Below are 25,757 nucleotides of genomic sequence, written 5' to 3' on the forward strand. Positions count from 1 at the left end.
ATTTTTAATAACAAATATAAAATAATAGGCTTATTATGATAAGCCTAAAAATACAGAGGTAGAAAAAGAACAAGTTAGAAATCTCCTACTGCAATTGCAATCCCCTGAAAGTGAAATTCACTCACTCGTGTCTGACTCTTTGTGACCCTATGGACTATATAGTCCATGGAATTCTCCAGGCCAGGATACTGGAGTGAATATCTGTTGCCTTCTCCAGGAGATCTTCCCAACCCAGGGATCAAACCCAGGTCTCCCACATTGCAGGCAGATTCCTTACCAGCTGAGCCACCAGGGAAGCCCAAGAATACTGCAGTGGGTAGCCTATCCCTTCTCCAGGGGATCTTCCTGACCCAGGAATTGAACCAGGGTCTCCTACATTGCAGGTGGATTCTTTACCAGCTAAGCTACCCGGGAAGCCCCTGAGGGAACCAATGTTAACAGTATATCTTCATACACCTTCCTCTGTTCCTATGAACATACATAAACATATTTATATATACAGTAGGTGGTTTCTGGTTTAATAAAAATGTAAATAAATGAAATATATAACTTTTTCCATTTGTTAATAGAATCATCCTACCAAATAAATTCACATAGATTTACTTCAGAGTTTTAAATCTAGAGTATGAATTTGCTACCATTTATTCAAGCTGCTCCTCAATTGATACACATTCAGGTGATTTTGAGGCTTTTTTCCCCACCGCGTATAATACTGCTCTAAACACCCTTGCGATTGCACACTGTTTTAATTTTATCGTTATGGATATCTGAGCCCTGAAATGCAACCTTTCAAACGCCGCTTCCTTCCCCCATCCTTCCTGTCATTTGGAGAACAGAATTGAAGGGAGACTAGAGATGAGTGGGGAAAGCCTGTAACGACTCCATACAGCACATGGGCAGCAGCCTCCTGCTACAATATTTACGTGCTATTCCATTGAGATGGCACTCTGCTCACATGACCCAAATGCAGTTCTCACTCCCCCAAGAACACAGCCGAATCCAGACTGCATTGGCAGCTCTGCACATGCTCTGTTTGGCCCTGTGAATCCTCACTCACCCATTGAGATTTCTTTTGGTTTAAAGCAACACACCAGCTGCTGAATCTCCGTGACCTCCAGTATTTTCCTGGCCCAGATCCAAGGCAGGTGGCCCTCCATGAACACCATTTTTCAGGGTTTGAGCTTTTTTTCTCTCTCTCTTTGTTGGGGGCTGGAGAGTGTTTAATAACTTACACACGGGGATAGCTGATGAGTGAGACCATAAGTAAGTCTTTTTCCTGTCAGGTATTAGAGGAATAACATTTACCTATTTTCATTGTTTGCCTTGACAACGACCTGCAGCTCTAATGCACACTGAATTCTCAAACAGAGGGCTTGGCAGGGGCTGCTGTATCTGACTGTTGTGTTGACTGTAACGTGTGAGACGGTGTGTTTTCCTCTCTAGAGACCTGGATCCTTTTTGCCATTCTGATGGTAGATGATGAGACAGGCAACCATGGATTTCAGTACTCCATCTGTGTTTGATCAACAAAAAGGTAAAAACGCTGCTTTAACTCATCCTTTGGTTCTTTGCATCTTTAGTTCAATGTAGGGATTTGCAGTTTACAGGGAGAGTGTGTGTGTGTGTGTGTGTGTGAGATGTGGAAAGAGGATTTCACATAGGAAACAAACCTGTTCTAAATGTTCACTTCTCATTTGATCAGCATTTGCAAGGGAAAAACAAGCTTATGGTCTGTTAGTCTTGTTAAAGTGCTCCTACCTACAAATTTTAAAAATTGGGTTTCAAGAGCACCAGTTATTTCAGATGGTACCATCTTTATTCTCATTAGCTTTTTGTTCAGATCTTTAAAAATACATACATTTAATAAGTAACATAAAAGAAAAAATCATATATATATTTCAATCTACTAACCCAATATCGCATTGCTGTAGTTTTGTAAATATCTCTTAATTCCCTCCAGGAATAGATGTTGCCCAAATTTATCTTGCTGCTGATACATTATCTCCTCTGAGGTTGTGTAATGACTTATCACTATGTTATTATTTGCAGTGAAAGGATATATTTTTCTGATTCCCAATTTCCAATGTGGAGGTAATTTTCCACAGGAAAAAAATTACTGTGAAATTCACCTATTCTTATAAAAAAAAAACATGTATTCAGCCATACAGTTTATGCATGTACATTCTGCATATGAAGTTTGTGTGTGTGTGTGTATGTATATATATATATATATACACACACACCTATGTGTAATCATGCACCTTCTCTCTGTAAGTACAGGAAATTTCCATTCTCTAAGTGTAATAAATATTTTTAGAAGATTTTTTAAAAATATCTGATACCTAAACCACTTGCAATAACATCTGAGTATTCCTCAGAATGCTAAGATCCTTTGATTATTTAATTGTTTTGGCTATACAGTGAAAATGGTGGTCCATGAAAGACTCATTAAGAAAATTCTTTTTTCCCCCCTTTTCCTGCTCTAGGCCATAGTGTATTTACTACCTATTCTTCAAGCTACATCTGGTTTCATGGGTGAATTCTTTTAGTTCAGTGCTTTGTCAAGTTACAGATTTACATTTAGATTTCTGAGTAATTACCTTATGCATATGCTTGTGTGTATCTTCAGAATGTGCCGATTCACACAGAATTTGGATATGAGCACTGTAGACAAAGTGATTGTTACAGCTGTGCCCACTGCAGCCTTTCCCTTTCTTTGTACTACTGATGGCAATCAGCAAGAGTGAAAATACGCTGAAATCCAAAGACCTCAAACTGGCTAAAAAATGGCATTATTGAATTACGTAATCCAAACAGGAACACAATAGGTTTATTTATTAAGACTAATTTGAGGGAGCTAGAACTGAGTATGAAGAACTAACCCTTCATAATGAATTCATCTATTCCAGTATTGTGGCTCCTAACAAGTCTGAGCCCAGAACACAGTTAAAATGTTAATTTATAATATTTATTTTCTTATAGCACCTTTCATGTGAGCAACTCGTGACTATTTCCCCACCGTAGACCTGATTCTCCCCCTTGTAAGCTAACTCTTTCCCTGGGACTTCCATCTTTATTTCTCAATCATTTCTCTCCAGAGGTGTTGTGGTATGGTGGAAAGAGCACGGGCAGAATAGGTTGGAATTGTAGAACTACTTCTTACTGTGTGACCTTAGCAAGTTACCTGACCTCTCTGGGCCTTAATTGCCTCAGCAGTAAAATAGAAGAAATGATGCTTACCTAGCAAGGTTGTTGTGAGAATCTAAAATAACGTATAAAAACATCTGTCACTTTGCCTGATGTACATTAGGAAAAAATTGAAGTTGCTCATTCATGTCTGACTCTTTGCAACCCCATGTAGTGTAGCCCACCAGGCTCCTCCGTCCATGGGAATTTCCAGGCAAGAGTACTGGAGTAGGGTGCCATTTCCTTCTCCAGGTGATGTGCATTAAGTACTTTCAAATTGTGGCTGTTTTTGTTATTATTATTAATATTAATATTTATAATTATTAAACCCTGAACTCACCTCTCTAACTCTGGCTCAAATTTAGCAGTCTTCAGGACAAATGAGGATTTAGTTAAGACCAGTTGACTAGATTACATTAATTTTTTATTTTTTTTTAGAACTCCAGGGTACCATTTACAGCAACCCGCAGAATTACAGTTAACTGAATGATAGCTGAATAGTTCTGTTATCATGTTAATCCTGTTATCATGTTAAAAATATATATCCTGTTATAAAAATATATATCCTGTTATCATATAATTCTGTTATCATGTTAAAAACATGAAAGGTCATAACAGATTTAGACAATTGCATAGATTCTAAATATTATATTGTTGGGTAAAACCAGGGTGAAATGATTTTCTCTTGAAAAGCTGAGTGTGGTTGGTGCTTTAGTAGAGGATTTTCCTGGAATTCCTGATATCTGGGGAATCAAAACGCTAGTGGCCACTGGCTTTACATGCAGATATGGACAAAAGACATTACATCTGGAAAGATCTTAGAAGTCGTGTAAGACTGCTGCAACAGCAGTGCCTTTATGGAACTGGCATTTATGTATAACTTTTTGTCCTGTTTTATTTTACCTTCAAAAGAAAAACATATTAAAAACCAAGGAAATCCATGGTGTTCTCCACAAGTGGTTGACATTTGACTGTTTGTTTGAATTACGTATGGAAACTCATTGACAGTGTGGGTTGTTCCTGGGGTTGGCTTGATTTTTTATTTTGTTTTTATTTTTGATTTTGAGTCATTGCATCTTCTTTCAGCTGTTAACCATCAACGGGGCAAGGAGCTGGGGAGGAAATAGTGCATTGCTGTTTGTAAGCTTTTTTATTATTTTTTATTATGATTATTAAAGACCTGACTTTCTTTTCTCATCACAATGAGATTATCAGATCAGATCAGTCACTCAGTCGTGTCTGACTCTTTGCGACCACATGAATCGCATCACGCTAGGCCTCTCTGTCCATCACCAACTCCCAGAGTTCACTGAGACTCACGTCCATGGAGTCAGTGATGCCATCCAGCCATCTCATCCTCTGTCGTCCCCTTCTCCTCCTGCCCCCAATCCCTCCCAGCATCAGAGTCTTTTCCAGTGAGTCAATTCTTCGCATGAGGTGGCCAAAGTACTGGAGTTTCAGCTTTAGCATCATTCCTTCCAAAGAAATCCCAGGGCTGATCTCCTTTAGAATGGACTGGTTGGATCTCCTTGTAGTCCAAGGGACTCTCAAGAGTCTTCTCCAACACCACAGTTCAAAAGCATCAATTCTTTGGCACTCAGCCTTCTTCACAGTCCAACTCTCACATCCATACATGACCACAGGAAAAACCATAGCCTTGACTAGATGGACCTTTGTTGGCAAAGTAATGTCTCTGCTTTTGAATATGCTATCTAGGTTGGTCATAACTTTCCTTCCAAGGAGTAAGCGTCTTTTAATTTCATGGCTGCAGGCACCATCTGCAGTGATTTTGGAGCCCAGAAAAATAGTCTGACACTGTTTCCACTGTTACCCCATCTATTTCCCATGAAGTGGTGGGACCAGATGCCATGATCTTCGTTTTCTGAATGTTGAGCTTCAAGCCAACTTTTTCACTCTCCACTTTCACTCTCATCAAGAGGCTTTTGAGTTCCTCTTCACTTTCTGCCATAAGGGTGGTGTCATCTGCATATCTGAGGTTATTGATATTTCTCCCGGCAATCTTGATTCCAGTTTGTGTTTCTTCCAGCCCAGCGTTTCTCATGATTACTCTGCATATAAGTTAAATAAACAGGGTGACAATATACAGCCTTGACGAACTCCTTTTCCTATTTGGAACCCGTCTGTTGTTCCATGTCCAGTTGGAACTGTTGCTTCCTGACCTGTATACAAATTTCTCAAGAGGCAGATCAGGTGGTCTGGTATTCCCATCTCTTTCAGAATTTCCCACAGTTTATTGTGATCCACAGAGTCAAAGGCTTTGGCATAGTCAAGAAAGCAGAAATAGATGTTTTTCTGGAACTCTCTTGCTTTTTCTATGATCCAGCAGATGTTGGCAATTTGATCTCTGGTTCCTCTGCCTTTTCTAAAACCAGCTTGATCTATCTAAATGAAATGTAACATTGAAAAAAAAAAAAAACTTGGTCACATATAAAAATCACCTAGCCAGTTTTTGAAAATGCTTATGCCTGGATCCCATCACTGGATATTCCAGTTTAACTGGTGAGGGACATGGCCTGACAAAGCCCCCCAGGAAGTTCTAATGTACAAAAAATATGGAGAAGCACTCATTCCATCTATCCTCCTAACTTCTCAGATGGGAAAAGTGAAGCACAGAGAGGTTAAAATGTGGGCCCGCTTATGAGAATGGCACACAGCTAAGTAGTAATAGGGGGCTTGCCCGGTGGATCAATCGTAAAGATTCCCCCTGCGTGTTGGAGATGCAGGAGACACAGGTCAATCCCTGGGTCAGGAAGATCCCCGGAGGAGAAAATGGCAACCCACTCCAGTATTCTTGCCTGGAGAGTCCCATGGATAGAGGAGCCTGGCAGGCGACAGTCTATAGGGTTGCAAAGAGTTGGACATGACTAAGTGAGTGAGTGATAGTCACTCAGTCATGTCCAACTCTTTGCGACCCCATGGACTGTCACCCTCCAGGCTCCTTTGTCCATGGAATTCTCCAGGCAAGAATACTGGAGTGGGTTTCCATTGGCTTCTCCAGGACACAACTGAGCACCTGAACAATTAGTAACAGAGGGGACTGAGACCCAGGTGTTCACTATCCAGACAACAGACTACAAGGTTTCTTTTCCAGGCAATCTCTGGTCTTAATAGCTACTTTGAGGTGGGGGTTGGGCTCGGGTAGCTTTGGCCTATGGTTGCCCAGCGAATGGTCAGCAATGAGCACCTGGAATATACTAATGCATAATGACCTTTGGGCTTTCCAGTTGGCTCTCGTGGTAAAGAACCTGACCGCCAGTGCAGGAGACGTAAGAGACCTGGGTTTGATCCCTCACTGGGGAAGATCCCCTGGAGAAGGAAATGGCAACCTACTTCAGTATTCCTGCCTGGAGAATCCCATGGACAAAGGAGCCGGGCAGGTTACAGTCCATAGGGTCACAAAGAGTTGAACATGACTGGAGCGACTTAGCACGCACACATGCACAATGACTTTCAGAGCTCAAATCAAAATCAGGTAGATTTGGAGTCCGTCCAACTGCATTTTTCTATTTTTCTCGTTGGTAGAGGTAAATAAGACAACCCTATGCCAGGGTCTTGGGAACAGATGGATATTTGCTCTAGTCCAGTCTCAATCCTCATCCCAGTTGCGTGAACTTGGACACACTGATGATCTTCTGGTCTGTAAAATGTGGGTAGTGTTCTACATTCACAGGGTAACTGAGAAGCTCAAAGATTGTGTTATCTGTCTGACCAAGGGGGTTCAGGCCACATCTCTGGCTTTCTCTGTGAAGCTGTGAGGAGGAAGCCTGGGTCTTCACAGCTCTCCACTCTGGCTTTGTGCTTCTTGCTCTCACCATGGCAACATCTCTCTGGTCCCACATGCTCCCAGCTGTCTTCCCTCTCAGAGCCCACACGCAGGAAAGACCTGTAGTAAATCATTTACTACAGAACGCAGAGGCTCCTACTGAAGCTGAGACTTCAGTTAAGTAACTGAAGACGTTTGCATGAGGAGGAACCCAGGGCTCCGAGAGAAAATCAAATTGAGAAGGGTGCTCCCAAGGGCCTCACCCAGCACAGCCCAGCCCAGCCCAGCCCAGCCCTTCCTGGCTCTATGAGAAATGTCTGAGCACGGTGTTCACAGGGGCCTGTCGGGGCAGTGCCCCACCCTCACAGGTTTCTCTCTGGTAGGGTTGCTGAGAGAATGTGGGGAGGAGCTCAGCCCTGCAGCCCAGATTAGTGCAGAGTGTCCATGTTCTAGGGCTGCTGTAACAAATTACCACAAATTGGGTGGCTCCAAACAATTGGCATGTAATCTCTCCCAGTCCTGGAGGCCAGAAGTGTGAAATCAAGATGTCAGCAGGCGGTGTGCTCCTTCTGGAGTCTCCAGGGAAGAATCCTTCCCTGCCCCTTCCAGCTTCTAACTGTTTGTGGCTTCATCACTGCAGCCACAGTGATGGCTTCATCACAGTGTGGCTGAAGTGATGCAGCCACGTTACTTATCACTTCTGCCTCTGGTCTTCACGTGGCCTTTTCCTCTGTGTGTGTGTCTCAGAGCTCTCTCTGCCTGGTTCTTATAACAACACATGTGATTGCATTTAGGGCCCACCCAGATATGCCAGGATAAATATCTACTCTCAAGATCCTGAACTCAGGCTTTCAACATGTGAGGTCATAGCCCCCCTTTTGCCTTCTGAGGTAATAATATTCACTGGTCCCAGGGACTGAGACATGGAGATACCTTTAGGGCCCCCAATCAGCCTGCTTTATGGCATGAAAAGAGGTCAGATTTCAAGTTCCTTCTCAGATGTATGCAGCCTCCTCGCTGGGTTTTTGGTAAAATCCACTCCTATTTAAGCTAGAAGGAAGTTTGGCATTTGGGAGATGGGGTGGAAAGAGTATGAGATAAAGTGGCAAAATTGAGATCCAAACCTAAACCTGCATACTTCAAAACCCATCTTCTTTCTACTGCAGTACTCTTCCTTTATCAACCATATATTTTAAGGAAGACATAAGACATTAACAAAAATGAAAATGAATGAAGCCTATGTTTTTACAAGCAAGCTATTATCCCATTGTTTTGTGGAATTTTATGCTCCCACGTACAGATGTCTGGTTTTAATTTCCAACTTTTCATCCAAAATGGGAACTCTAAACAAAATGAACTTAGAGTGCCTAGATAATGCGCTTTGCTGGAAAAGCAAAAGTTAAAATTCTGCTGTGACAATCAGATGCCTCCAAAGGAAGAATAAGCAAATTTTCCCAGGGACTTGGGGAGGGAGTAGAGAAAAGGCAGTCAGAGGAGACTGGAGAGAGAGGGGACAGTTTGGGCTCATCACAGACCTTGAACGAGATGAAACTGGGAACAGTGAGCTGAATTTTGTGATAGATTTTCAGATTGATGGTCCAGACAAAGGAAGATTTGATGGCAAATGACCATTCCAGAGTTTTAAAAGGAGATTATCTGTCATCTTTGGGAAAATACTCAACCTTCTCCCTCTCTTGGTCAAGAAAGAGGAGCCTAAGGAAGAAGAGATGGAAGAAGAATCCTTTTTCCAATCTTCTTGCCCATTCAAGACCTAATCCAGGCAAACGTATTAACAGGAGGCCTGCCCCTCTCCCTCCTCTGCCTCCTTTGTGCGGTCTCTCTGCAGTACGCAGGAGCCTCTTTCCCACCCACCAGCTCCTGGGAAATGATGTGATACATCAGTTCACTCCTGGCTCCTTTGCTGGACCGAGCTAGAGGGAAAGTGAAAGTTGCTCAGTCATGTCTGACTCTTTGCGACCCCATGAACTATACAGTCCATGGAATTCTCCAGGCCAGAATACTGGAGTGGGTAGCCATTCCCTTCTCCAGAGGATCTTCCCAACCCAGGGATAAAACCCAGGTCTCCCACACTGCAGGCAGATTCTTTACCAGCTGAGCCACCAAGGAATCCCAGCTGGAGGGAAGCCCCTGACTGATCTTATCCAAACAATTACTATTCACAGCCTTAGCGAGCCAGGAAACCGACAGTGATTCAGTGAGTGAGGGGTGTGTTGTCATTGTCAGCATTCTCTACCACAGGACAGCCGCAGTGTCCTCCAGAATAGGGCCTCTGGCCTGAGTATGCATCGCAAGAAGGAGAATCTGGGACTGGTATGCAGAGGGAATAAAGGCCCCCCTGGTGAGCCAGATCTCCTGAATCAACCCTGATATGGTGTCCCACAGCTTGGCTAGATCAGCTTCAGAAGGCAAACCCTCAACTTAGCCCCTTGTCTGGAAGTCAGCTGGGTCACCACACTGAGCTTTTCCTACTATTCATTAACATTCATTATATTATTCAAAATCTTCATCATCTCTGTTCATTAACTTCACATTTCATTAGTTACAGCTGTGTTGAGCAACTGATTTCGTGGATTTTCCCGCTGAGGTAACCATTTGGATGCAAGGATATTTTAAAGGAAACTGAAGGAAAATCCACCAAAGTTGTAACTAGTTTTATTACAAAAATAATAGAATAATGAACATTTCAGTCATCCCCAAATATGGGATAAGGTGAGAAGGTAAGGGTCTAGATACACTGAGACCCAAGATTGGTGTAAAAAATGGGTGTGGGCTCTCTACTGTCTTGCACAAAGACCACATCCAACCATACTTATCAGCCTAATATATCCCTGAAAGGGCATGGCAACCCACTCCAGTATTCTTGTCTGGAGAATCTCCATGGACAGAGGAGCCTGGTGGGCTACATCCTTGGGGTCTCAAAGAGTCGGACACGACTGAGTGACTAAGTACACACAAGCCTAATACACAGGTTCGTGTTTTTAGTAAGGGCCCTCAAGTTTGTTTTCTCTATGTAAAAACTTTAAATATCATTTGCTTGTTGATGAGGCCACTCTTATTTTATTGGGTTCATTGGGGGAGGAAATGAAGAGAAATGTTCCAGTCTACATGGGAAATATTTCCATTTCTAAAAGTAGCCTCAGAATTTAAAAATATACACATGTAATATTTAATAACATTCTGATGCTTTTCTAACCTTTTGTTTGAAAACAGTTTTAAACTTAAACATTGTAAGAATGGTAGAAAGAAAACTGTATATCTTTTAACCAGATTCACCTAATATTAACATCGTACCCCATTTACTTTATTGTTAGCTCTTTCTCTGTCTGTCTCTACATCTCTCAGTCTTTGTGTGTTTCTCTCTCTGTTTCTGACTCTCTCTCTGCCTCTTTCTCTATATGTATGTATGAATATGAGAATTTGTGTGTGTACATGAATGTATGCTCTTTTGTCTCATCTGCCTGCATTCCAATTTTGTCTATTGATCCAATAATGTCTTTTACAGCATGCCCCCCTCCCAGCCCCAACCCAGTGCCAGATCCAGTCTAGAATACTGCTATAGACTTTGTCTTTTATGACATTGACATTTTTGACTTACAGTCTCTCTCTGTTTCTTCATACCAAGTTCCTTCTTGTGGGTTTGTCAACACTTCCTCACAACTAGATTAGATTATGCATCTGCAGACAGAACACCACATGGGTGATTTAAATTCTTTTAGAAGGTTATTTGAGGTTACTGGTGTTGCACTGTTAGATATCAGCTGGTTCTTATGGAATTCTTTAAATACTCAGGTTTCTTTCTATATGTAAAACTAGTGTCACCTTCTTCAAAATATTCCAACAATACAAAAAAGAATTCAGTATACAAAGTGTTGTATTCTCTTAACTAGCACAGAGCTCTGTTCTTCCGAGGTTCTCTTGGCCCCAGCCTGTTCCCAGCTTCTCAGCTGCCAGTATGGACCCTAGCAATTCATCTTCCATGTGGGTATGGAGAATAGCTTCTATAGGGAAACAGAGATCAGGACAAGAATATTAACCAGTAGCAATAATCAGAAGAAGAACAATAACTCTGGCTTATTAAGCAGCTCCCATTTATTCATCCAGATACTGTGTGAAACTTTCATGCCTATCATCTTGCTTGATCCTCAACACAGCCCTTGAGAGAGATTCAATTTCTAGTCCACCTGAGGTTATATGATTTATCCAAGGCCACATATGACAAAAACAAAGTTGCGATTTTAACTCTAGTTTCTGACCCTCAAGCCCTCTTCACACTCTTACTTGCCATGAAGTTATACTCTCTGCATTCTTATAACGCACCCCATCAACCCCTTCATGACTCTTAGTACGAAGGAAAATAAAGGTGATGGTGGCTAAATTTGCTCAAGTTTCCCCAGGGCTGGGCTTTCATTTGAAATGAGCTCTGCACAGTGAGTTCAGCTTAGTGACAGGTTGACGTCCTCCATGGTAAGAGTGGATCCATGGCAATCTGCCCTTAGAGCAAAGAAAGATACCAGCCTCCTAGGACGAGGAGGCTGAAAGGGGAGAATTACCCTGGAATATGAGCTGTGGAACTCATGTGATAAGAATTGGGAATTTGCAAGGTCAGGGCTTGGCTTGCATCACAGAAACTTTTGAAATCAGGTTCTTTATCATTTTCCTACTCAATATGTTGATTCTGTGCAAAACAGGTTAACATTTCTCCAAGACATAGTTCAGTAAACCCTCATCCTATAATCAAGGTCACAGACAGCAGTTGATAAAGAGGAAAAATAATTATTTTAACCTTGACATCTTAAGCTTTGATCCTGGGTGACCCTGAGATCATTTCTCTGTTCTCTAATTCACAACAGTAAATCAGAACACAATCTGGTGTTTGTTCTTAAAAAAACAACTCCCCAAACAACTTTGGGGAACAAAGAGCCTTATTTTTTTAAGAACCGTGAGATGTATATCTGAAATTCATACTTGAAAGTGAAAGTGAAGTCAGTCAATCGTGTCCAACTCTTTTCGACCCCATGGACTGTAGCCTATCAGGCTCCTCCATCCATGGGATTTTCCAGGCAAGAGTGCTGCAGTGGATTGCCATTTCCTCCTCCAGGGGATCTTCCCGACCCAGGAATCAAACCGGGGTCTCCCTCATTGCAGGCAGACGCTTTACCGTCTGAGCCACCAGGGAAGTGCTATTCAAAAATGATGTCCTAGAGTTTTGGCAGCAAGTCGGCTGACTCAGCATGACCACTATGGAGAGGCCTAGAGGTGGGCTTAGACGTGTCTACTTTCAGGCGGTCACTGCCAAAACCAGTTGAAGAAAGGATCCTGGAAGTGTTTTGTCTTAGAATAGCAGTCACTTGTAGAACTGAAAGAAACTCAATGAACGTATAATTCTATGTGAAAACAGAAACAGAAGGATTAGCTATGGTGCAGTAGAGTGAACTGTAATGGCCACTGGGGTCAAACCAAACAGTTCAAATCCCAGTGTTGCCACTCTTGTTACCGACCCTTTCCTGTCAGGCTCCAGCAAGGGTCCTTCTGACCAGTGCCATTGGAGCCAACAGAATGGGACTAACTTTAGTTCAGAAGTAAAGGAGAATTTTATTTTTTGATCAAAGAATGGAGAGGTGCAAGCTCAGGCTCTAGAGCAGCAGTCCCAACATTTTTGGCGCCAGGGACCAATGTCACAGAAGACAGTTTTTCCACCCACAGAAGACAGGGGACAGTTTGGGGATGATTCAAGGGCATTACATTTATTGTGCACTTTATTTCTATTATCATTAATCAGCTCCACGTCGAATCATCAGGCATTAGATTCCAGAGGTTGGGGACCCCTGCTCTGGAGGACATGTTCTCCCCACAGGCCATAGGCAGGGCTGCTTTATAGGGATCTCAGCATCGGGCAGCGGGCAGAGCTCTCACAGGGGAGCCACACAGCTGCGTGGCTCAGGCTCCAGATCACAGTGCCGGGAGTGTCTCTCTGCACAGGGCCCACTGCTGCCATCTTGAATTGAGATGTTGTGCTCAGGGGCGGGAGGAAGAACTCTGAAGTGCCAAGTACCAGTATGAGGCCTCTGTGCAAGGCCCACTGTGATCAAGTGAAAACAGACTAAGCACAAAGGAAAAATAAAAACAGTTAGACTTTATTACCCAAATTCTATCCTTCTGTAAATTGGTAATGGGCATGGCTGCTGCTGCTGCTTACCGCATGACCTAGCGGCTTTAACATCTCTATATCTCACTTTCCTACTTGTAGATTAAGATAGTGCTACCACAAAGGACTGTTTATAGAGACAGGATTAATGAGTACATGCAAGGCTCCTGCAACCACTGCTGGCCCATAGTAATCACTCAGCAACTGCTAGAAGTGGTTATAGGGTTGTTATAAAGATGGTTATAACAATCTTCAGAGCATGGTTATACAGATTTAATGGCATAGTACATACAAAGCACTTGGAGCCATGCCTGGTCCAGAGTAATCATTTAGTGAATGCTAGTGATTCTTACAAATGATCTCCCTAAGGTCACATGGACAACTGGTCTTCCCTGTTCAAGAGACCATCCATCAGTCAAGTTATCTTCCCCTCTATAATGAAGTCATAGCCTAGTACTCCTTTCTAAAAATTATTTTTTAATTTTTATACAATTTTAAAGGTTAATTTCCATGGTGGCTCAGACAGTAAAGAATCTGCCTGCAATGCAGGAGACCTGTGTTCAAACCCTGAGTCAAGAAGATGTGCTGGAGAAGGGAATGGCTACCCACTCCAATATTCTTGCCTGGAGAATTCCGTGAACAGAGGAGCCTTACGTGCTATAGTTCACGGAGTCACAAAGAGTCGGACGTGACTGAAAAACTAACACACCATTATTACAAAATATTGGCAATATTCCCCATGTTGTATAGTACATCCTTGAGCCTGCTGCTGCTACTGCTGCTGCTAAGTTGCTTCAGTCGTGTCCGACCCTGTGCGACCCCATAGACGGCAGCCCACCAGGCTCCCCCATCCCTGGGATTCTCCAGGCAAGAACACTGGAGTGGGTTGCCATTTCCTTCTCCAATGCATTAAAATGAAAAGTGAAAGTGAAGTCGCTCAGTGGTGTCCGACTCAGCGACCCGATGGACTGCAGCCCACCAGGCTCCTCCGTCCATGGGATTCTCCAGGCAAGAGTACTGGAGTGGGGTGCCATTGCCTTCTCCATCCTTGAGCCTATCATATATGTAATAGTTTGTACCTCCGACTCCCCTATTTCTCCTGCCTCACACTGGTAACCACTGGTTTGCTCTCTGTATCTACGAGTCTGCTGCTTTTTCATTATACTCACTAGTTTGTTGTGTCTTTTAGATCCCGCGCGTAAATGATATCGTACACTATTTGTCTTTCTCTGTCTGACTTATTTCATTTAGCCTAATGCCCTCCAAGTCCATCCATGTTGCCACAAATGGCAAAGTTTCATTCCTTTTTGTGGCTGAGTAGTATTCCATTGAATGTATACACCACATCTTTTTATCCATTCATTTGTTGATGGACACTTAGATTGCTTTCAGGTCTTCGAAATCGTAAATAATGCTGCTATGACTATTTCAGTACATGTATCTTTTTGAATTAGTGTTTTTGTTATATTTGAATATAAACTCAGGAGTGGGATTCCTGGATCGTATGGCTCTGTTTTTAGGTTTTTGAGAAACTTCCATATTGTTTTCCACAGTGGCTGCACCAATTTACATTCCCACCAACAGTGTAGGAGGGTTCCCTTTTCTCTACATCCCTGACAACATTTGTTACTTGTGTGCTTTTTGATGATGGCCATTGTGATGGGTGTGAAGTGATACCTCATTGTGGTTCTAGTTTGGATTTCTCTGATGATTAATGATACTGAATATCTTTTCTTTTGTGTGTTTATGTGTGTGATTGCTTTTATAAACAAATTTTAGGCTGGAGTAAGGGGCTCCTAGTTCATCATGTTGGCAATTGTCCTCACTCTGACAGACTCTTGAAGTGTGCCTCCCTTAACATCTGGTTGATGTGGGAGTAATGATCTTGGCATAGTGCATCCATCTCATATAAGGACTGAGGGGTACTCATGCTTGGCTCAACAATGATCTGGTTTAAGCTGGACACGACTGAGCGACTTCCCTTTCACTTTTCACTTTCATACATTGGAGAAGGAAATGGCAACCCACTCCAGTGTTCTTGCCTGGAGAATCCCAAGGACGGGGGAGCCTGGTGGGCTTCCATCTCTGTGGTCGCACAGAGTTGGACACGACTGAAGTGACTGTACTCACTCACTCAAGCTGCTTTCTGGACCAATTATTCTGTCTGGGGAACTAACACTGCTGCTCCTGTTACTGGCACTGCTTGAATATGCACACACTTGGTTCTTCTTAGTTGGCCTTCCTTTTGTTTTTCATTGCATACTGAGATTCCTGGAAGATAGTTTCTCTTACACTTTTTGGGCTGGAGAGAATGGTGATTATCTTCTTTATTATCATTCCTTTTTCTTTCCTTCTTATTGTGCACTGACTATGTTCCTAATTCCAATAGCATGTTGGTAATTGGGCCCTACATTCCTATTTAGGATAAGAGAATGCATTAGTACTAACTGAAGTGGCCCTGGCAACATTGGTTGAAGAAGCAAAATGGGATGGTGAGGACCAGAGATGGGCCAGTTACAGGCCGAAGTGACTCTGAAAAACCGTCCTGGCATGGCAGACTTCCTTTAATCCTGGCCCAGAATTACAGAAACCTTCATGTACCTTCATGCATCTTTTCATGTACTTGTTGGCCATCTGCATTTCTTCTTTGGAAAAATGTCTACTCAGTTTTTCAGCCCATTTTTTAACCAGTTTTTTGTTTTGTTTTTCTTTGACGATGAATTGTATGAACTGTTGTATATGTTTATATATGTTGGATACAAATCCCTCATCAACCATGTCATTTTCAAATATTTTCTCCCATTCAGTAGGTTGTTTTCACTTTGTTGATGGTTTCCTTTGCTGTGCAAAAGCTTTTAAGTTTAATTAGGTCCCATTTGTTTAATTTTTGCTCTTATTTCCTTTACTTTAGGAGACAGACCCAAAAAATTATTGCTGCGATTTATGCAAAGAGTGTTCTGCCTATATTTTCTGCTAGAAATTTTATAGTATCCGGTCTTACATTCAGATCTTTAATTCACTTTGAGTGTTTTTTGTTTGTTTGTTGTTTTTTGTATATGGTGTTAGAGAAAGTTCCAATTTCACTATTTTACATGTATCTGTCCAGTTTTCCCAGCACCACTTATTGAAGACTGTCTTTTCCCCAATGTATTTTCTTTCCTCCTTTGTCATGGATTAACTGACTGAAAGTGAGTGGGTTTATTTCTGGGCTTTCTATTCTATTCCAGTGGTCTAAGAGTCTATTTTTGATAGCACCCCTTTTTACTTGGAAATTGGAAAAGGCAGAATTTGCCTAGCAGGAAAACCACATCAGAGGGAAAATAATTCACCAGGAAAGCTCACAGGTCTTGGAGTACTTCTACTTTCCCTTTCCTCTTTTTATGGGATTCTATCTTCTCAATCTAAGACTTGCCTTTTAGACATAACTCATTCCATTGCTTACAAGCCAGTCTATATGTGAGCTTCTACTTTCCATGCTGGTGACAGGCAGGTTTCTAGACTTTCTATGTTGTTCTAGGGACTGATCTAGTCTTAAAGCATAATCTTACTTTTTAAACTATTACAGTTTCATAACATTTCTTTATTTGATAAGAAGAATCCTCCCTCAATACTTTTTTCAAAAAATTTTGTTGGTTTTTTACAATTTGATGAGGGTGGTTCCTCTTTTTGCTTGTTTCTTCTTTTGGTATAATAATACATTCACATGATTTCAAGGTATAAAACAATATATAGCGAAAAATCTCCCCTCACACCAACCCCTCCAGCCATCCAGATGCCCTACTGGAAGCAAAACATTGTAAGCAGTTTCTTTTTTTTTTTTTTTTTTACCATGTTCTCAAGCAGTTTATTTATTTTTTTTTTTTTTTGATAAATTTAACGCCTTTTATTGCCATACCTCATTTTACTGTGCTTTGCTTTAGTGAACTTTATAGATACATGTTTTTTTTTTTTTTTTCCCTTGTTAATTTTCTGTTTAGTTGATCTATCCATAGGTGTGAGTGGGGTATTAAAGTCTCCCACTATTATTGTGTTATTGTTAATTTCTCCTTTCATACTTGTTAGCATTTGTCTTACATACTGCCGTGCTCCCATGTTGGGTGGATATATATTTATAATTGTTGTATCTTCTTCTTGGATTGATCCTTTGATCATTATGTAGTGACCTTCTTTGTCTCTTTTCACAGGCTTTGTTTTAAAGTCTAATTTATCTGATACGAGTATTGTGACTCCTGCTTTCTTTTGGTCCCAATTTGCATGGAAAATCTTTTTCCAGCCCTTCACTTTCAGTCTGTATGTGTCCCCTGTTTTGAGGTGGGTCTCTTGTAGACAACATATGTAGGGGTCTTGTTTTTGTATCCATTCAGCCAGTCTTTGTCTTTTGGTTGGGGCATTCAACCCATTTACGTTTAAGGTAATTACTGATAAGTATGATCCCGTTGCCATTTACTTTATTGTTTTGGGTTCGAGTTTATACACCATTTTTGTGTTTCCTGTCTAGAGAATATCCTTTAGTATTTGTTGGAGAGCTGGTTTGGTGGTGCAGAATTCTCTCAGCTTTTGCTTGTCTGAAAAGCTTTTGATTTCTCCTTCATACTTGAATGAGATCCTTGCTGGGTACAATAATCTGGGCTGTAGGTTATTTTCTTTCATCATTTTAAGTATGTCTTGCCATTCCCTCCTGGCTTGAAGAGTTTCTATTGAAAGATCAGCTGTTATCCTTATGGGAATTCCCTTGTGTGTTATTTGTTGTTTTTCCCTTGCTGCTTTTAATATTTGTTCTTTGTGTTTGATCTTTGTTAATTTGATTAATATGTGTCTTGGGGTGTTTCTCCTTGGGTTTATCCTGTTTGGGACTCTCTGGGTTTCTTGGACTTGGGTGATTATTTCCTTCCCCATTTTAGGGAAGTTTTCAACTATTATCTCCTCAAGTATTTTCTCATGGTCTTTCTTTTTGTCTTCTTCTTCTGGAACCCCTATGATTCAAATGTTGTAGCGTTTAATATTGTCCTGGAGGTCTCTGAGATTGTCCTCATTTCTTTTAATTCGTTTTTCTTTTATCCTCTCTGATTCATTTATTTCTACCATTCTATCTTCTAATTCACTAATCCTATCTTCTGCCTCTGTTATTCTACTATTTGTTGCCTCCAGAGTGTTTTTAATTTCATTTATTGCATTATTCATTATATATTGACTCTTTTTTATTTCTTCTAGGTCCTTGTTAAACCTTTCTTGCATCTTCTCAATGCTTGTCTCCAGGCTATTTATCTGTGATTCCATTTTAATTTCAAGATTTGGGATCAATTTCACTATCATTATTTGGAATTCTTTATCAGGTAGATTCCCTATCTCTTCCTCTTTTGTTTGGTTTGGTGGGCATTTATCCTGTTCCTTTATCTGCTGGGTATTCCTCTGTCTCTTCATCTTGTTTAAATTGCTGAGTTTGGGAGTCCTTTCTGTATTCTGGCAGTTTGTGGAGTTCTCTTTATTGTGGCGTTTCCTCACTGTGTGTGGGTATGTAGAGGTGGCTTGTCAAGGTTTCCTGGTTAGGGAAGCTTGTGTCGGTGTTCTGGTGGGTGGAGCTGTATTTCTTCTCTTTGTTCAGTCGCGCTGTGGGGAGGGAGGGAGGGATGCTGCAAACAAATGACACTGGCGTGCGCTCGTAGTGCCTCAGCCACATTGGGTCTGCCCCCGCTCATGGCGCGTGTAGCCTCCCTGCCCACACTGCTCAGGCTCTAGGTTGTTCCGCCGGGAACAATCCGAGGCTGGCCCTGGGTTGCATGCACCTCCCAGGTCCAAGCCGCTCAGGTTCAGGCACTCAGGTAGTCCTCAGAGGCGCAGACTCAGTTGGGGCTGCGTTTTGTGCTCTTCCCAGGTCCGAGCAGCTCAGGTGATGAGGTGTTTGGCGAGCGCCAATGCTGCGACTTATCGCCTCCCCGCCACTCAGTTATCTGGATGTAAAACCGGCGCACCTTCTCAGGCAGATGTTGACCGTCCAGACCCCCAATAAGTTTTAGTTAGCAAAGAAGCCAGTTTTATAGATAATGTCTCTCTGGGGCTGCGATTGCCCCCTTCCGGCTCTGGCTGCCTGTCACCGGAGGGGGAAGGTCTGCAGCCGGCTACCTCTGTTTAGTCCTTTGTTCCGTGCGCGGGCTGGCGGTGTCTTAGGTTAGGGCTGGCTTTTCCCATGGTAGATATCCCACAGTCTGGTTTGCTAGCCCAAATTATTTCGCTCAGATAGTGCTCAGGGTATTCAGGCCAGATTCTTACTCTCAGTGATGCAGCCCGCGCCGCGCCTCCCTGCCCAGCCCCCGCTTGCTAATGGCGGATGCAGGCGTCTGCGCTGCTTCTCCGCTGGGGGAGTTACCATAGGGCTCGCAATCTGCGAATTTTAATTGTTTATTTATTTTTTCTCCCTGTTATGTTGCCCTCTGTGCTTCCAAAGCTCGGCACGGATTCGGCAGTGAGAAGGTTTCCTGGTGTTTGGAAACTTCTCTCTTTTTAAGACTCCCTTCCCAGGACGGAACTCCATCCCTCCCTCTTTTGTCTCTTTTATTGTCTTTAATATTTTTTCCTACCTCCTTTTGAGGAGTTGGGTTGCTTTTCTGGGTGCCTGATGTCCTCTGCCGGCATTCAGAAGTTGTTTTGTGGAATTTACTCGACGTTTAAATGCTCTTTTGATGAATTTGTGGGGGAGAAAGTGTTTTCCCCGTCCTACTCCTCCGCCATCTTGGCGCCTTCCCCCTGTAAGCAGTTTCTTATGCATCCTGACAGAGAGATTCTGTAAGGTGAGCAAATACTTAAGTATATTGTTTTTTCCCTTCTTTAAAATACAACGTTATCCATTTGTTTTCACAAATGAAAGTTAATATCATTTTTCTGCACCTGCCCCCCACCAAGAACTGTTGGAACTTTTATTGAAATGACAGTAAACTTAAAAATGGATCTGTGTAAAAATTAAAATTGGTTATGCTATTTAGATCACCTGTCTGGAAGCATGGCATGTATCTTCATGAATCCAACTCTTTTCTTAGTTCTGTAGTTTTCCTTATTTAGATTCTGAATATTTATTAATGGGCATTTTATATTTTCATTTTAATGAGTTATTTTCAATGAAAGGAGTTAGTTTCCTCATATTTAATAGAGGAGAACTATTTAGTTTCATATTTATTTTAAAATCTGGCTAACATTAATTCTAAACATGATGAAACCAGATTGACTGGTTTCAAATCCTGCTCTGACATTTAATAGTGGTACAACTTTGGGGAAATTATTAAATTTCTCTCTGCTTCAGTACTCTCATCTGTTAACAGGGGTAAAGATACTACCTACATCATAAAGTTGTTGAAACAAATAATAATTTAAAGGAAGCTGTTAGGACAGTGCACAGAACATGAGTCATCTTTAAAAGTTAGCCTTGATTAAATTCTGATAATTGTCTTCTTTCTTTATGACTGTCATCTCATTTCTTTTTGTTTCATATATTACTGAGTTTTCCAGGTGGCTCAGTGGTAAAAAATCCACCTGCCAATGCAGGAGATGTGAGTTTGATCCCTGGAGAAGGAAATAGCAACCCACTCCAATATTTTTGCCTGAGAAGTCTCATGGACAGAGCTTGGCAACCTATTGTTCATGGGGTCACAAAAGAATCAGACACAACTGAGAAACTGAACAACAACATTACTGCATTAGATAAAGCTTGTCTTCTTTCTTTCTCTATTGTTTCACTATTAGGGGTGATGTTTGTAATTGGTTAGAAATAGATGTAATCATATTGAGAATGAAATCTTTTATTCCTAGTTGTTAAGCAGTTTTAAAGAAGATATCAAATTTTATTAAATGCCTTTCTATTCTTTATTTATGTAATCCTGTATTTCCCCTTTGTTCTACTGATGTGATATAACTTATTAATAGGCACTGGAAAACTTAAAACATCTATATTCTAGAATAAACTCTGTCCAGTCATGGTGTATTATTCTTTCAACATCCAACTGAATCTAATCTGACAGAATTTAATTTAAACCCTAGAATTCAGAATTTACAAATTGGGTCCACATAGGTGCCTGTATGCATGTGTCTTGAGCAGTGTATATTAGCCTTAGAAAATAAATTAGAAAAATTTCACTCTCTTTCTGAGTTTCAGTATGTTATTTGTTCCTTGGTCATATGACATTTATCTTAATGTTTTAAAAGAATTCGCTAATCCCCATTTTAGAATCTTTATGCTATTATCACTAATGTCAATTCTCTCTCTCTCGGGTGTAGAAGCAGCTCTTTGTAGATGCATTACCGATTTTCAGTTAATGTGTAGATTTTATTTAAGTATAAACTCCAGCACAATAATGCCTGTCAAGGAGATTGCTGAGCTACACAGCTTGTGAACAGTTTGGTATAGGCTGCTGTGAGTAAGAGAGAATGGCATGTGGAATATTGTCCAGCGCCAGGGAAGATCATGAGTTCACTGAAACACGTGAAGGTTTGCCTCCTGAGCCAACAGGCAGTGACAGACAATAGTGCACATTGGTCAGAGGGTCCAGTCTCAGGCCTGACAGCCTGCAGGCTTATCTGAGCTTCACTGCTCACTACTACCTGTGTGACTTTGGGGAAGTTACTTTCCTGCTTGGTGCCTCAGTTTCCTCATCCATAAAATGGGAATCATTCTCATACGTGAAAGTGAAAATCTCTCAGTTGTGTCTGACTCTTTGCTACCCCATGGACTATACAGTCCATGGAATTCTCTAGGCCAGAATACTGGAGTGGGTAGCCTTTCCCTTCTCCAGGGGATCTTCCCAACCCAGGGATCAAACCCAGGTCTCTTGCATTGCAGGTGACCCATGCAGCTGGGCCACAAAGCATTAAATGAGTTGATTTCTACAAAAGGCTTAGTACAGAGCCTGGTAATAATAAGCATGGTATAATCATTGACCATCATTATGATTGCTCTTCAGACAATGACAGAGGCCCCTTGGGGACAGGCAAATAACAGTGGATGCTTTCACAGTTGCTGGGGACATTGTTGTGCCATGGAAGTGATTGTATCAATGTTTTTGCTAACTTTAGGATTGTTCTGAGTTTAATTCCTTCAAATAGGCTAGCAAAAATTCTAGAACTCAAAACCGTACAGGAAACACTAAACAAGCTAAGAACCTTGACTATGGGCAGACGACAAGACTGTATGGAATGGGAGTGAGGTGCACTTTGGCCACTTTTCCACATTCATGCGTGTACCACTGCAGAGAAATGGTTCTTGGATCCCTGCGTTCCAGGCTTCAGTTCCAATGAGTGGGCTGTAGGAGGCACCTCCTCCAAGGTGTTAATTATGTGTTAACTAGATGTAAGGTTGCCCTTACAAACAACTGAGGAAAAGGAGAATTATCTGCTATTGGGGGAAAAGGTAATTATGGCACACAAAAATAAAGTTTAAAAGTTCCATATGTAAAAATAAATAAATTTTTTAAAACTTAAAAAAATATAAAACACTTGAGGATTAAAAAAAAGGTTTCATATCAATTATACTTAAATGTTAACAGAGGGTTTCCCTGATAGCTCAGTTGGTATAGAATCCGCCTGCAATGCAGGAGAGCCCGGTTTGATTCCTGGGTCAGGAAGATCTGCTGGAGAAGGGATATGTTATCCTCTCCAGTTTTCTGGGGCTTCCCTTGTGGCTCAGCTGATAAAGAATCTGCCTGCAATGTGGGATACCTGGGCTTGATCCCTGGGTTGGGGAGATCCCCTGGAGAAGGGAAAGGCTACCTATTCCAATATTCTGGCCTAGAAAATTCCATGGACTGTATAATCCATGGGGTCGCAAAGAGTCAGACACGACTGAATGTTAACACTTAAGTATAAGGTTCCATGGGTTATGACCTTTCTAATCATAAAAACAATGAATCATCAATGCAATATCCATAGGTTTTGACAATGTATTTTTCAAAATCCAACAAAACAAACTGAGGACTTAAGTGGCAAACAGGGAAAAGTAACTGCAGCCTAGATAACAGATGAAGAGTTAATATCCTTACTGAAAACAGAGCTCTTTCAAATCAATCAGATAAAGACAAATGCCTTAAAATAATATATAAAGGACACCTATGAGTAATTCATGCAATGGCCATAAATATATGAAAAACTTCTCTCTCAGGAACAGTAAAAGAAATGACCTTTGGAAATTATGTACTCGTTTCCTTCTGTCAGACCAGCATTGAAAAAAAAGAAAATAAAATAATGCAGTGTCAAGAATGAGGCGAGGGCTTCCCTGGTGGTCCAGAGATTAAGAATCTTGCAATGCAGAGGATGCTGTTTCAATCCCTGCTGGTCCAGGAAGATCCCACATATTGCTGGGCCACTAAGCTTGAGTGCTTAAACTACTGAGCCCGCTTGCAGCAACCACTGAAGCCCACGCCCTAGAGTCTGTGCCCTGCAAAAAAGAAGCTCCGGTGATGAAAAGCCTGCATACCACAACGAGAGAGTGGCCCGGATTCTCCACAGCTAAAGCACACATACAGAAATGAAGGCCCGTGCAGTTAAAAAAATAAATAGTAAAAAAAGAATGAAGTGAAATGTTTGCTGTCAGGCCCTGCTTGGGGAGGGTGAGTTGGGCCAACCTTTCAGGAGGGCAATTTGACAAAGAGTCAAAAATTCATTGCTTCATAAGTTCACTTCTAGAAATGTGTCCAAAGAAAATAATCAAAGATTCACAGAAAGACATATGTGCAAGAATGTAATAGTATTATTTGGAATAGCCACAGAATTAATAATTCCCTCCAAAAGTGAAAGGATTTAAATGTTTAATATTAAGAGAATGATTAAATCAATAGTGTTAAGTCCAGTCAATGGAATTTTATGCCACATTTTACAAATAACATTTTCAAATCTTACCTTATGGCATGGGAAAATATTTACGATCCAATAATTAAATGTTTGGGCTTCCTACGTAGCACTAGTGGTAAAAAAAAAAATCTGCCAGCCAACACAGTTAACACAAGAGACACAGGTTCAATCCCTAGGTCAGGACGATCCCCTAAAATGGGAAATGGCACCCCACTCCAGCATTCTTGCCTGGAAAATTCCATGGGCAGAGAAGTCTGGTGGACTATGGTCCATGGGGCCACAAATAGTCAGACACGTCTGAGCGAGCAACTGAGCACACATTAAATGTTTAAAAAAGAGAAAACATCAAATGAAAAATCAGCATGATCTCTATTTTCTTTGTAAAATGTAACTCTGGCACTATGCTAAGGACTATTAGTCACTGGGTGTTACAATCTTAATATATCTCTATATCCTCAGATCAATAGAGATTATATTAATCATTCCCCAGAAATACACACAAGCCACCATACAGCAGCTTAAAAAGTTATCAACCCTTCTTCAGCTGTTAGGCCTGCCTCCAGTCTGATATGGGACCTGACAAGCCAGTCATTGCATCCTTTTAATATTACTCTTGATCTGGTCCCTTTTTGATTCTTTATTTTGTTGTTGTTGAGTTGTATGAACTGTTTGTTTATTTTGGAAATGAAACCCTTGCCAGTTGCATCATTTGCAAACATTTTCTCCCTTTCCATAGGTTGTGTTTTTGTTTTGTTTATGGTTTCCTTTGCTGTGGTGTCACTTTTTTTAGACTTCACAATATTATATACTAACAGCTAGATGGCACAGTTTGAATCAGCCTTAGGTAATCATATGCCCATAATATATGAGAGCTGAAGAAAGCTACTTATTTAGTTCAACTCTACCTGAAATGCTAGTGATATGCTTTATACAATTATTTAAAGGAGCAGAAGACTCTTTTCCTAATTCTATTTCTAAGGATTGGGAAGGATGAGACTTCATTTCCTATATCTACTTCTCTTCAATTTGTCGATTGGAAAATAATATGATAATTAAATCAATTTATCAATATATACAATATTGGAGAAGGGTATGGCAACCCACTGCAGTATACTTGCCTGGAGAATTCCAACAGAGGAGCCTGGCAGGCTAGAGTTCATGGAGTCACAAAGCGTCAGGCACAAGTGAGTGACTAACCCATTAACACAGACTCAGTGTATCCAGCACTTTCTATCTACTTCTACTATCTAACGTTCAAGATAATTTTTTCTGCAATAAGAGGAAAGCCATACTGACAATATTCTAGTGAGGTCACATGAAGGGTGATTATTCACCAGTTTGGGTTTTATTCTGTGCCTTTTATAAAGCGACAAGCCCAATATAGTGAGTGATTCTTGATTCCATTTCAACTACATTAAGGAATCCATGAGATTATTGTGAGGAGGGAGAAAGCAGAGTCCAGACAATGAAGACAGCCACAGGAGCCCAGATGACAGAAGGGAACTGTATCAGGGCTTCAGGAGCCATGGAATCTCAAGGACTGCAGAGAGATTGATTCAATCTCTAAACTTGGACCAATCACCCAAACTGCATTTGTTTTCTTAAAATATTTTCAGGCTATCAAGGCTCTTGGGGCAGTTTTACAAGTGACCACAGTGGAGGGCCAATAGGAGGATGCATTTTAAAGAACCCAAGGAAGACCCACTTCTCCAAATCCTTTTCAGCCTAATTGTCACTGTCCGTCAAGAGTAAGTGATTCATTATTTGGTTCTACACAGATGTGAGAAAGACACA

At 41.3% G+C, this 25,757-nt stretch overlaps 1 protein-coding gene across 2 annotated transcripts in view; it reads left to right on the plus strand.

Annotated features, from left to right (window-relative positions):
* The first annotated feature begins 994 nt into the window (after positions 1-994).
* The window catches only part of ANKRD55 (ankyrin repeat domain 55), a 113,176-nt gene continuing 88,413 nt past the window's right edge, over positions 995-25,757 (plus strand). For both annotated transcript variants that reach the window (XM_070774659.1, XM_070774660.1), the window contains exons 1-2: positions 995-1,174; positions 1,444-1,534. In XM_070774659.1, coding sequence (XP_070630760.1) covers positions 1,477-1,534 — 58 coding nt within the window. In that variant the 5' untranslated portion in view covers positions 995-1,174; positions 1,444-1,476. The remainder of the gene's footprint in view (positions 1,175-1,443; positions 1,535-25,757) is intronic.

Source organism: Bos indicus, chromosome 20 (assembly GCF_029378745.1).
Source record: "Bos indicus isolate NIAB-ARS_2022 breed Sahiwal x Tharparkar chromosome 20, NIAB-ARS_B.indTharparkar_mat_pri_1.0, whole genome shotgun sequence".
Lineage (NCBI taxonomy): Eukaryota > Metazoa > Chordata > Mammalia > Artiodactyla > Bovidae > Bos > Bos indicus.